General features: G+C 44.4%; 1 protein-coding gene across 1 annotated transcript in view; it reads right to left on the bottom strand.

Moving 5' to 3' along the window:
* Positions 1-6,419, bottom strand: part of LOC309545093 (vomeronasal type-2 receptor 26-like) — a 427,741-nt gene extending 421,322 nt beyond the window's left edge. Inside the window, exon 1 of the mRNA XM_082244227.1 lies at positions 6,349-6,419. Coding sequence (XP_082100353.1) covers positions 6,349-6,359 — 11 coding nt within the window. The 5' untranslated portion in view covers positions 6,360-6,419. The remainder of the gene's footprint in view (positions 1-6,348) is intronic.
* Between the last annotated feature and the right edge of the window lie 7,816 nt (positions 6,420-14,235).

Raw genomic sequence — 14,235 nt, 5'->3', positions numbered from 1 at the left:
AGTTCAAATTGTAAAGTTTGAGAAAAGTCAGCAAACCCTATTGATGTCTATGGGGGTGAATCTTGTTTTTTATTTCTGTCCATTTCTAAGACCAATAAGCACGCTATTGAGCTTCTGTTGTGATCTGAACCCAGGTTGGGACCAAATTGATCTTTTTCAGAGATTAGTCAAATGGCCAAACCAAATATGTGTTTGGCCCAGTCAAACCTCCAACACCAGCTGGAAGCGATACATTTCGCATCAATATTACTACTGCTGATAAATGTGACAGCTTCCCTTCTGGCTGGTTCTTAGAAAACCAGCAGCAGCCAACATAAATTGTTCCATCACTCAATTGTGTGGGCTGGTTGAATCTGAAGCTTTGGACAAAACTGATTGATGGATTCCCCTTGTGGGATTTTTCTTTTTTTAAATAGCTGATTTGTAAAACACTGTGGTGTTTTTTATTTTTCAATTTTTCTATGAATGAGTAGGGGTACTGTGAATCTTTTTCTCATTCACATAGAGGGAGGGCCTGTATCTGGGGTTTCCAGTTTGCACTATGCCCCCCGAACATGCAGACCCCCACAACAACCAACCAGGCCAGGGTTGTGGGAAAGAGGCTCTTGTCCTCATCATTATGGTGCTTTACCAATGGGGTCCTTCTGGCAAGGTTCCTACATGATGAAGGCATGTAGTCTAGTAAAGTTCAGGAGGGGAGACTAAATGCTCATACCCCTTTTCCTGGCTTGACATAATCATATAAATATCAGGTGTGGATTTTGGTAGGAATCATGTGCTTTTTTTCCTTTTTTTTGCTTGGAATTTCCCTTTAAAATCCATACCAGACCCAAATGGTCTGGTATGAATATTTAGGAGGAGGGCACATGCCCTTTTTTTGTGGGGTCCCTCTTGACATCCATATCTGACCCTTGTCAAGGATAAGGGTCTGTTATACATCCTTAACCGCTTGCCGACTGCCTAACGCCGATCTACGTCGGCAGTCAGCCCCTCACAGGCAAAGTGACGTAGGGTTACGTCACTAGCTTGTGAGGGTCTAGGGAGCGAGCGCGCGCCCCCGGAGGCGCGCTCCCGCGTGGTCACGCCCCCCCCGCGCGTGTGACCAGCGGACCCGATGTCCGCCGGTCACTCGGCGATCGGCGGGGGAGAGGGAGAATGTCAGGCAGCTTGTGTAAACAAGCCACCTGTCATTCTCCTTGCTGTTAAGACACTGATCACTCGGATCTAGTATGTAGATCCGTTGATCAGTGTCCTTACAGCTCAAGCCACAGCCAATCACAGTAGAAAGCACGCCCCTAGGGATACACACAGCCCCTCCCTCCCAAATAAAGTTAACCCCTTCACTACCAGTGTATTTTTACAGTAACAGTGCATATATATAGCACTGATTACTGTAGAAATGTCACTGGTAACCCCAAAAGTGTCAAAAATGTCAGTCAAGGGTCCGATCTGTCTGCCCCAATGTCGCAGTACCGCAAAAAAAATCACAGATCGCCGCCATTACACGTTAAAAAAAAAACAACAAAAATGACAAAAATCTTTCCCTTTGTTAGTAAACGCGATAACTTTTGCGCAAACCAATCAAAATACGCTTTTTGCGATTTTTTTTTTTTTTACCAAACATAGGTAGCATAAAACAAATTGGCCGAAAAAGTAAAAAAAAATTGATTTTTACATTTTTTTTTTTGGGCAATTTCATATAAAAAAATGTGAAAAATATTGCTATTTTTGCAAAATTGTCGCTCTTTTTTTGTTTATAGCGCGTGATCAAAAAATCGCACAGGTGATCAAATACCACCAAAAGAAAGCTCTGTTTGTGGGAAAAAAAGGACGCCAAATTCGTTTAGGTACAGCGTCGCACGACCGTGCAATTGTCCGTTAAAGTCACGCAGTGCCGAATCGCAAAATACCCCCTGGTCGGAATGGGGGTAAAATCTTCCGGGGCTTAAGTGGTTAAAGCATAACTCCACTTTTGTTGAGAAAAAAACATTCCTCTCTGGGTGATTTATGTACATTACAAGGATTTTACCAAACTTTGTTGCAGATTCCTACCTTTTGTGTACTCCATGCTGAATGGGTCTAATGGGTGTGGTTTCATAATTATCAATCAGCTGTGGCAGCTGCAGAGTTCAGAGGGAAGCTGCTGGGCCTGCATCCCTTTAGATGTGTTCCTAATGGGAGTATCTCACCAAAAATGACATTTTTGTTGCAGGGGATGCCAGAAATCGGACTTGTATCTTAGGCAGACTTCTGGAAAAATTAGAAAGCCAATCACACAAGCAGGAAATAATGTTTCTGGGGGTGTGGTCAGTATACATTCTGTGCACTGAACACCTCCAGGTAGCCATATTGCATTGCATTTTCAAAAAATACAACAGCTTCAGATTGAAAAGAAAAGATAATTTTTAATAACATTCAATTACAATATGATTTGTGTCGCAATTATATACGCTATATATTTTTTTCTTTATTTGCTATTTTTTCTCCACAAAAGTGGAGTTACCCTTCAAGGAAAACAAAACAATTTTTTGTTTGTGTGGGGTCCCCCACTAACATATATACCAGACCCTTACCTAGGATAAGATTCTAGTATAGGACGGGGGAATCCCTAACCTTTTGTTTACAAACGGAGGTAGGTGGCAGAAGCTGTAATTTGCCAGCAATTTAGGCAGCATTGTTTTTGTCATTTGTTAATGTTATTGTTGCTGTAGTAGGTTGTATACATCATGTGGATGCACCACTTCACAGGCAGGGTCAGGGTATCCCCAAAGCATGTTAGTGAATGGAATTTTTTGTTCCGGGTCACTTTGCTTTTGTTACCTCAAATAGTCTATTCGGCCCACCCAGAGTTTTTCAGTTTCTATCTTTACAAACAAAACAATCCTCTCATGTTGTAGAGTTGAAGATAAGGAGAAACATTCTATAATTTAGCAAAATAAACTGGACAGGGCTGACCTTGCTCTGTGCACTGGTCCAAATCATTTGGTGGAGGGGGGATTATGGTGTGGGGTTGTTTTTCAGGGGTTGGGCTTGGCCCCTTAGTTCCAGTGAAGGGAAGTCTTAAGGCGTCAGCATACCAAGACATTTTGGACAATTTTATGCTCCCAACTTTGTGGGAGCAGTTTGTACCTGTTTCAACATGACTGCGCACCAGTGCACAAAGCAAGGTTCATAAAGACAGGGATGAGCGAGTTTTGGGATGGAGGAACTTAACTGGCCAGCATGGAGTCCTGACCTCAACCCGATAGAACACCTTTCGGATGAATTAGAGTGGAGCACAAAGCAAGGCCATCTCTCCAACATCAGTACAGGCATACCCCACTTTTAAGTACACAATGGGACCAGAGCATGTATGTAAAACAAAAATTTACTTAAAGTGAAGCAATACCTTTTTTCATTTCTCAATGCATGTAAATACACAAGCTCCATAGGAAATCTTGGTCAGCTTGACATGGCATTGCTCCCAAACCATGTGACAAGGACACCAAGCTTGGGGAGCATGTTAAGGGGATCCAGGACTATGACATAGTAGATTACCTAAGCAAGCTGGCCAGCCACAAATAGGATATGTTGTAGTCCTGTGTCCCCTCTCGGTGCTCCCTAAGTTTGGTATCCCTGTCACTTATGGTTTGGGAGCAGTGCCATGTCAAGCTGACCAAGATTTCCTATAGACGCCAATGTTAAAAACCGGGAGTAGTGTCATGCTAAGCTGAACAAGCTGTGTCCTTACTCGCGAGTGTATGTAAAGTGAGTGTACTTAAAGCGGGGTATGCCTGTAACTGACCTCACAAATGCGCTTCTGGAAGAATGGTCAAACATTTCCATAGACACACTCCTAAACCTTGTGAAGAGCCTTCCCAGAAGAGTTGAAGCTGTTATAGCTGCAAATGGTGGGCAAACTCAATATGGAACCCTACGGGCTAAGACTGGGATGCCATTAAAGTTCATGTGCATGTAAAGACAGGCATCCCAATACTTTTGGAAATATAGTGTACGTATATTTTCTGAAAAAAAAAAAAGACCCTGCAGAATAAAATGGCAGTAATTTCAATCTTTTTATGATATAAGCGGGGCTGTTTATCAAATTTTCAGTAATATTCACATTGAACTTTTCTTTATTTCTTTAAAGTTGGCGGATATGAGGTATACCTCAGTTTTCAGGCCAAATATGATCATAAACAAACCTCTTTCACAGAGACATGCTGTTCACAAGATCAGAATGCCACAAATTCATCAGAATTTCACTGAATTAGAAAGCCGGAAGTCACAGATAACAAATACATTTCACAACATATCCGCCCATCATAAATATGAACACTATATAATGTTGTTGTGATGTCCTAAGTGAATGTGCAACCCAAACCATTTTTCTTTTGGATAGAGTGAGAAGGGATTACATACCTCCCAACTTTTGAATTTGAGAATTAGGGACACTTGAGGGAGGGAGTGATTAGTGGCATGCATAGCGCGTCGTGGCAACATGTGGGTCTGGCTAAACTCTTAACAGTGGGAGGGACTTAAGGAGTAGGGTTAAACAAAAGCCAGACAGGGGACAGCTGGGTGGAGAGCAGAGGTTATCAGGGCAGAAGACAGGGGTCAGCAGAGTGAAGAACAGGAATCAGCATGGCAGAGGAGAAGGGTCTGCAGGGCAGTGTACGGGGGTCAGTAGGGCAGAGAAGAGGGGTCACAAAGGCAGAGAACAGGGATCAGCAGGACAGATCATAGGGGGTTAGTAGGGCAGTGCAAAAGTGTCAGCAGGATGGAAGATAGGGTGTCAGTATGGCAGGGTACAGATGTCAGCAGGACAGAGGACAGGAGTCAGTAGGGCAGGGTACAGGGGTAAGCAGGATGGAGGACAAGGAGCCAGTAGGGCAGGGTACAGGGGTCAGCAGGATGGAGGACAGGAATCAGTAGGACAGGGTGCAGGGGGTCAACAGGACAGAGGACCAAAATCAGTAGGGCAGAGTACAGGGGTCAGCAGGATGGAAGATGTGGTTAATAGGGCAGGAAACAGGGGTCAACGGGATGGAAAACAGGGTCAGTAGGGCAGGGTACAGGGGTCAACAGGATGGAGGACTGGGGTCAGTAGGGCAGGGGTCAGCAGGAAGTCTTCACAGGTGTCTGCAGCCTCTTTCAGGTATCAGAATGACCAGGGGCATATTGCCACCCAGTCCTCCCCTGCCATGACTCCTCCCCACCTCCCCCTACTATCTGTGTGCAGGAAAGCATCACATCCAAGGAGAAGGAGGAGGCGGGTTCAGCCACAAGCTGCTGTGAGCTGTGTGTGTGAGGCAGCCGGCATCTCTCGCCACCGGCTGTCTGTCACATTTACACAGCTATTCTTGCAGTGTGCAGGACACCAGACACCCCACACAAGCCACAGAGCTGGTGTTACTGATGCCCGTACTAGTGCATTCTCACAGGCAAGCTACTGGAGCCAAGTGCTGGGACAGTTCCAGCACTTGGCTCCACTTCAGGAAAAAGCCTTCATTCACCGGAATGCCGGGACTTGCGTCAAGTTCCTGGACAATCCTGGTGAATCCGGAATGGTTGGGAGATATGGGATTCAGAGGCCTGTCTGTTTTACCACTGTCCAGTGCTCTGTAGGAGAGATTTTCCTCACTTCCTGTCCTGCAGATAACAGTTTTACCAGACAGGAAGACAGAAAAATCTGCAATAGGGACACAGACAGAAATAAAAGGCTGACAGGGATTCTAGCCTTCCACTACTCTACTAAAAACATGTTTCTATTTCTGTGCTGCTATTGGAGAGATTTCCCCACTTTTCTACCTGGTAAAATATTATCTTCAGGGCAGGAAGTGAGGGGAATCTCTTTTATGGAGCCCCAGATAGCAGTAAAAACCTGACAGGATTATTTATCCTTTCCCACTCTTTCCAAAACAAAGAAAAAAGTGTGGGCCCAATAAAGATCCAATGGTAACCTGTGCATTGTGGCAGAAATGCGTACTTTAACACAAGCTTTAACAATGCATGGCAAAGTACCTTCTCTATGGGCAGTGCAATGCAGTGTCATTCATTGTGAATTTCACCCCAATGCATTGTACAATAGACCCCAACACACAACACACCTCTAGGCACCATACTACACATACCATGCACTTCAGGGTGCTGACTTAATGAATGAATGTGTGCATTAACATGTGACAATGGAACACCTGTATGTGAATGGGCCCTACATGGTTTTCATTAACAGTTGAAGGATATGCTTTGATTTTATATAAATGCAGTGTAACCGACTGAATGAGTCCTGCACATTATCACACAAATCTCCTAAAGACACAGCTCTGTAGATCAAATTGGAAGTTTTGCATTTCATATTTCACTTACGCTGAACACATGAGATTTTTAATAAGACTTCCCTTCTGACTCCATCGTGTTACTGCAGAATGTACAGCGAATATCCCTCCTATAATGATGTCTCCATCCTGAGAATATTTGTACTCAAATGTATAATTCCTCATAGTCATATCACAGCGGTGAGCAGAGTTCTGGGTTTCAGATGTGCAGGGGGTCACACACAAAGACAACAACCACAATATTCTAAGAGAATATCTGAAGACAACATGGCCAAGTCTCTGATAGACTCCAATGACTTCTTCCTCTTCTCCCATTGCATTATCACTGACAGCAGCACAGGATCCTGACACTGATGTCATGCCTCAGCTGAAGGCTGTGAGAGTGTCGGGTTTATAAAGAATAATTCTGTTATTTATTACTGATAGACTGGAATATGAATCTGCTTATAGAGTAGGGAAAAAAGGCAAAACATAAAATACACAGAAACCATCTTTGTCAGCACTGTAGGAAGTGAAGGTTATAAAAAATAACATTATGATATTTTGTATATGAAACAGTAAAAATGAGAAGTTTAAGGGCCAAGAAAGCCATGATTATTATTATTATTATTATTATTATTATTATTATTATTATTATTATTATTATTATATAAATATAGATGTAGGGATGAGGTTCGGCAGCTACAATAGATTTGTGGTGAATTCCTGACTTTGGTGAATCACAAACTTTTTGCTGAAAAGTTTGCAGGATCACCACCAAAATAGGGAACAAACTCTAATACAGTGCACAAGGAATGTATAAATGAATGGATGACCTATTGATGAAAGGGTGGAGTCACAGCAGCTATATTATCAGTGTTGTTGGGGACAGCTGACAATTCTTTGTAGAAAGAGAGAATATTATTTTTTTGTTTTTTAAATGTTTTGTTGGTACATGTTACCTATGGCAGTGCATAAATCTGAACATTACCGTGTTGCTACCAATTTGCTCTTTAAGCTGCCTTATGTTCAAACAATGCCAGAGCATTGTTTGAAAGACTAAGTGCAAGAACAGTGTGCACCTAAACCACCTCACGTGATTTACCACATCCCCTATCCCAACTGATAAGATAAAAGTTAGGCATACACCAGTTAGGCCTAATATCTTTGATTAAAACTACCCTTCTGCTGGACAATTTTACATTGCTGTATCCTGTGCAGTATTCTCATTCCTAATGAGAATTTGACAATTTGAAATCAGTATAGAAACCTTTACATACAGTAAACCAAGGTTTCTATATTTATGTCTGATTATTTGTTCCTTATTCTCTGACAATAAATCTGTGATTCAGCAGATGGTTTTGTAGACCTTTTTTTAATTTGATATCAAATTGTGTAGTGGGACAAGGCAAGGAACACAAGCTGAAATTTTGTGCTGCAGAGGTAGAAGGATGTACCAATGACAAAATAAAATTTCTCCCCCTGCACAGAATTGTCAGCTGTCCCTAACAATTCCGACACACGCTAACAATATGGCTGCTGTAAGGCCACCCTTATATAAGGAAAGGTCTGGGCTATAAATCTGAAGAACGATCAAATTGGCAATGTTCGAGTCGAACTTAGCCTCGAGTCGAACTCGAAGCTCATCCCTATACAATATTATTATCTCCCCTCTCAAGCGTCTCTTCTCCAGAGAGTAATAGTTCAATGCTTGTAGTCTTTCCTCATAGTTGAGATCCTCCAGTCCTTTTATTAGCTCTGTTTCCCTTCTCTGGACTCTCTCCAATTCCAGCACATCCTTCCTGAGGACCAGTGCCCAGAACTGAATGGCATACTCAACAGAGTCTTGTAGAGTGGGAGAATTATAGTTTTATCTCTGGAGTGAATGCTGTTTTTATTACATGCCAGTTTTCTGTTGGCTTTGATGGCAGCAGCAGCTTGACATTGCAGGCCATTGGTGAGCTTGTGGTCTACTAGGACCCCCAGGTCCTTTTCCATCTTAGATTCCCCAAAAGGCTCTCCCCCTAGTGAGTAACTTACGTTCATATTTCTGGCACCCAAATGCATTACCTTATATTTTTCAACATTAAACCTCATTTGCCATGTAGATGCCCACCCCATTATTTTGTTCAGATGTTCTTGTAAGGTTTCCACATCCTGCGCAGAAGTTATTGCCCTGCTTAACCAGTTCCCCACCAGCCGCCGCAGATATACTGTGGCAGGCTGGCTCCTACAGGCAAATCGCCATACATGTACGGCCCTCGCCTGAAGGCCACTAGGGGGGCAAATGTGCACCGCGGGGGGCACACTCCCACCCCCCAATTCAGGGGCAAGCAATCTTTCCCCGCTGAGGGAGAAGGAGGGTCGGCTGATGTAAACACAGCCGTCTGTCCTTCTTCCTGCAATGATCACAGAGACTATGTGATCCTGCTATATAGGATCGCATGTCTCTGTGATCATTTCAAAAGCACAACCCCCCCCCCACAACTAGAATCACTCCCCTAGGCTTAAATTTAACCCCTTGATCATCAACAGTATTAACCCCTTCCCTGCCAGTGTCATTATTACAGTAACAGTGCATATTATTTTAGCACTGATTACTGTAGTTATGTCACTGGTACCCCCAAAAGTGTCAAAAATGTCAGTTAGGGGAGGGGCATGTCGACCGCCGAGCAAGATGGCCACGTAATCAGTTAGCTCTGGTGTGTGCCCAGCATCTACTACATGTACCAGCCACCACAGCTCAATCCCGGCCTCTCGCCACTCAGAACCGGACGGCAGAACACTCCCTGCACGACACCACAATGCGCAGACGGAGATTAGAAGTCACCCAGGTGTGGAAACTTTTTTCCTCCTGCCACCGCAGGGCTCCGCCAAAATGACGGCGGCACCCATAACTTTGCTGCGGTCTCTGATCCTCTTGCGGCGGCTACACGCATTTAAGGAGGAGCGGCGCCCGGAGCTCCCGCGCTGCACGGAGCACCCTTACTGATGCGACCCACACAATCAGAGGATTCCTCACCCTCCATGCCATCCACACAGAGCCCGGCCAAGTCACGGTCGAGAAGAGAGAACCAGCAGCCGCAGAACCCAGCGCTCCTTATGGAGGTGAACAATGATAACTCCACTCACCATGACTCCTAGGCCTACTCCCCTGAATCAGACCCCTTTGTCACACTTCACACAACAGGGTAGCCTGTATCTGATACAACACTGAAGGACATGCTCTCTATGTTACACTCCTCAATACAAGCCAATATACTAACTTCCATATCCTACTGTCAAAGGGAAATACATGGCTTAGGTGACAGAGTCAATGCTGTTGAGAACAAGATGGGAGAATTCACCACGTCCTATTATACCCTAGTGGATTCCCACACTTCCCAACAGGAAGATATCCACCGCATGCAAGCTAAACTCGCTGACCTTGAGAACAGGTCGCAGGGTAACAATTTAAAGATACGGGGAATACCTGAGTCTATTCGATCTAATCAACTACCTTGTTATGTGCTGGACTTGTTCCAAAAAGCTATACCTAATCTAACTAACGAAGACTTGACTATCGATAGAATCCATCGCATCCCCAAGCTGTCATTCCTCCCACAAGAGGTTCCCCGCGGCGTGCTTTTGAGAGTCCATTTCTTTCAAGGCGAAGAAAAGATTTTGGAGACCTTCCGTCGCAAAAATCACCTTCCTGAGCAAGCGGCCACGTTGCAGGTACTCCCTGATTACTCCCAGTATACTTAACAACTCAGACACAATCTCAATTCCATTACTAAAGCACTGAGAAACAACAAAATAATCTACAAGTGGAAGTACCCAGCAAAGTTATGTGTGACACACCAAGGTTCCACTTCCCAGGTTACTACTATGGAAGAAGGTTTTCGCCTCCTTCGACAATGGGGTATTGTCCCAGACCCATCAGATCCACAGTCTAGAGAAAGAGAAACTTCTCCGTCCCACAGCCATGTCCAAACTGACTGGCAGGTCGTATCCAGAAAATCAAGGTCCTCCAACCGTCAGGCCTGATTGATGCTACCGCTTTCTGTGCCGGGCGCACCTGGCCCTACTATTCCTGATGAGTACCTTCCACCATGCTCTTCACCCCCCTAGCTTTGCAGCGTCTGCTGCTCTAATGGTCCTGTTGGACCTTATTTTTTACCTTTTGAATGTTTTCTTTTGTTTGTTACATTTTTCTCCAGTTTCTTGCAGACTCTCTGAACCCATTTTGACCTGGAACCCCTCATCGCTGATTGTCTCACAGCACCGTGAACACCTTCTCCACCTTGCAAGAACAACGTTTTCTTCCTCATGGACACTTCTGAATGGCAAAATCTTCTCTACCCTCAACACGCTGGAATCCCTCCAAGAACTGGCTTTCTCTTCTGGCTCCTATCGCTCGGGCACAGGTACCGACTCACTCACTCTTGCATCAACTGCTGCAACTATAGGACTTTGTTCTCACTTTACCCTATGCTCAGCCGGCTACTCTCCTGATCCCTCCCTACCACCCTCATGTCTCTCCATTTACTGTCCCTGAATTTTAAGGGGTTAAATCACCCTGCCAAAAGATATCCCCTGTGGAAAGGGGCAACGAGCACCAAAGCGGACATTCTCGCGATTCAAGAGACACACTTTAAATGGGCCACACTCCCCGTTGCTCCCATCCCAACTATCCACATATTTTTAAAGCCTCAGCTTCGGTCAAAAAAAGGGGTGTTATGCTCGCAGTTAGGAATTCTGTATCTTTCACCTCTTTCCGGGTGGTGTTGGATACAGAAGGTCGATACATCATTCTTAATTGCACGATTGATAATTGCTTGCACACAGTTGTTAATATCTATGCACCCAATGTCCGTCAACTACGGTTCTTACGTAAACTATGCTCAAAAATGAATAAGTTGAAAGTCGGGAAACTGGTCTTATGTGGGGACTTCAACTTGGTGGCGGACCACGTCATGGACTCCTCCTCCAGGGGAAAATCTTCCTTACCTACTCTTGCTACTCTTATCCGCTCAGAGGGTTTACATGACGTGTGGCGCTACCAACATGCTGAAGAGCGTAATTATTCCTTATTCTCCCCTAGACATAATACTTACACTTGGATAGACATGTTTCTAGTTGATGCTCAGGCTTTAATCAATGTCGTTAACACCTCTATCTCTCCCATCACGTGGTCCGACCATGCTGCTATACATATGACCATTTCAGTAGGACCCATTCTCCCTTCCTCATTTATTTGGAGATGCAATAACTCTACCCTCTCTGACCCCGAATCCCTAAAATTCCTAAAATCTCAACTGCAGGAATTCTTCCAACATAATGACATACCAGACATTGACCCCTCCCTTCTCTGAAATACCCATAAGGCGTTCGCCAGAGGCGTTCTGATAAAATTAAGTTCTAAGATGAAAAAGCAACACTTATGTAAAGTGAACAGTATGATAACTGAGATCCAATCCTTGGACACCATTAACAAACAGACTCCATCCCAAACCTATGCCACTAAATTGACCTCCCTTAGATTGGACCTGCGTAGATTTCTATTTCTAGATGTCAGCGGTGACATGTCCACTAACACCCGCTGCCATCCGCATCCGATTCTGTCCGTGAAATCTGAACGGATGGAAACCCTATTTTCCAACCGTCCTGGGGATTGGATCGGATGAGAGCGGACAGGCGGTCCGCTCTCATCCGATCCTCCATAGAGAGCAGCAGGGGCTGGGACACCTCCCTCTCCGCACTGCAAGCGGAGATGGAGCTGTCATCTGCCGGCTCAGCGGGGGATCGGCGGATCGATCCCCGCTGAGCAGCACGGATCCGCCTACGGAGGCGGACCGCGTGAAAGAGCCCTAAGCGAACAACATGATAAAATGATTGCGCGCCTGCGTCTAAAATATTATGTGTCACATAATAAAGAGGGAAAATTCTTGGCCTCTAGACTAAAGGCTAGGAGAACTAAAACCAAAATTGATTCCATCACCCACCCCCACACTGGGAAAAAGTTAATGCACCCCTTAGGAAATTGCAGATGCGTTTGCGGACTATTACAGCTCCCTTTATATCCTCATCAATGACAAAGACACTCACCAGCCCTCTGATTCGGATATCCAATATTTTTTACAATGACTTAACTTACCGACTCTATCTCCTGCATCACTATCACACCTCAATTGCCCCCTCACCCCCCAAGAAATTGTCCAAACGTTAAAATCTCTCCCGTTGAACAAATCTCCAAGCCTGGATGGCATGACTAATGAGTACTACTGCTCTCTGCAGGAGCTGCCATAGACTGCAGACAATTTCTGACGGAAATGCTGCAGCACACATAACTACCCTCCCTAAACCCAGAAAATCCACCCCGGCCAACTTCAGACCCATATCTTTATTAAACAATGATGTAAAAATGTTCACAAAACTAATCGCAAATAGAATATCCCTGATCCTCCCAACTCTGATAGGTAAGGACCAAATGGGATTTGTCAAGGGCAGACAAACCCCAGACGCCACCAGACAATTGATTAATTTAACCACTTTACCACCGGAGGATTTTGCTGTCTTACATCTGGGCCACTTTTTGCGATTCGGCACTGTGCGACTTTAACTGACAATTGCACGGTCATGCAACGCTGTACCCAAACGAAATTTTGGTGGTAATTGATCACCTGTGCGATTTTTACTTTTTGCGTTATAAACAAAAAAAGAGCGACAATTTTGAAAAAATAACAATATTTTTCAAATTTTTTTATATGAAATTCCCCCCCAAAAAAATGTAAAAATCTAAATTTTTTATCATTTTAGGCCAATTTGTTTTCTGCCACTTATTTTTGGTAAAAAAAATTGCAATAAGCGTATTTTGATTGGTTTGCGCAAAAGTTATTGCGTTTACTAACTAAGGGAAAGATTTCTGTCATTTTTGGTGTTTTTTTTTTTTAACGAGTAATGGCGGCGATCTGCGTTTTTTTTTTTTTTTTTTTTGCGGGACTGCGACATTGCGGCGGACAGATCGGACCCTTGACTGACATTTTTGACACTTTTGGGGGTACCAGTGACATTACTACAGTAATCAGTGCTATAAATATGCACTGTTACTGACGATTGAGGAGTAACAGTGCATATTTATATGCACTGTTTCCCCGACGATCGAGGAAGAGCGGCGGGAATCACCGCCGCTCCTCCCCGGGCCAGACTCCCGCTGTGACTGAATACAGTGGGAGCGAGCCTCCGGTGGTGTGCGTGTGCTGCCAAGAGAGGGGAATGTCTGGCGACGTAGGTCTACGTCGCCAGATGTTATCGGGCCACTTTGCCGCAGTAGAGCTCTAGTGAGCAGCGGTAAAGTGGTCACACTGAGTACACCAGAACACCTTCTCTGCTTCTCTCTATTGACGCAGAGAAGGCGTTCAATCGTGTTCACTGGGGTTACATGCGAGCTGTTCTGGATAAATTTGTTTTTTTCTGGCCCAATCTTATCTGCCATATTAACCCTCTACTCCTCCCCTTCCGCCAAGGTACTGTCATCTGGTCTTCTCTCTAAGGCTTTTTCCATAACAAATGGGACAAGACAAGGTTGTCCCCTTTCCCTGCTGATTTGCAATCTTTTAATAGAACCCCTAGCCGAGTTGATTCAACAACACCCCCTTATCTCTGGTTTTAAATTTTAATGCTCGAAACACACAATCACCTTGTTTGCGGATGATGTCATACTCAGCCTCACCAACCCAGTCATCTTCCTCCCAGCAGCACACCAGGTACTCCAAGCTATCAGTAAGATATAATATTATAAAGTTAACTTCAGCAAGTCCCTGATCTTAAATATGGGCCTACACCCATCCACGCTTGCACACTTGCAAATGCAGTTGCCATGCGCCTGGACGCAACGTCATTTACCCTATCTAGGAATAACGTTGACATTTCTGACTTCTAGCCTAATTTCCTCTAA

This window comes from Pelophylax lessonae (genome assembly GCF_965119305.1).
Source record: "Pelophylax lessonae genome assembly, chromosome: 1".
NCBI classification, from domain to species: Eukaryota; Metazoa; Chordata; class Amphibia; order Anura; family Ranidae; genus Pelophylax; species Pelophylax lessonae.
Note: the sequence above shows the minus strand (reverse complement) of the source record. Positions and strands in the feature narration are given on the sequence as shown.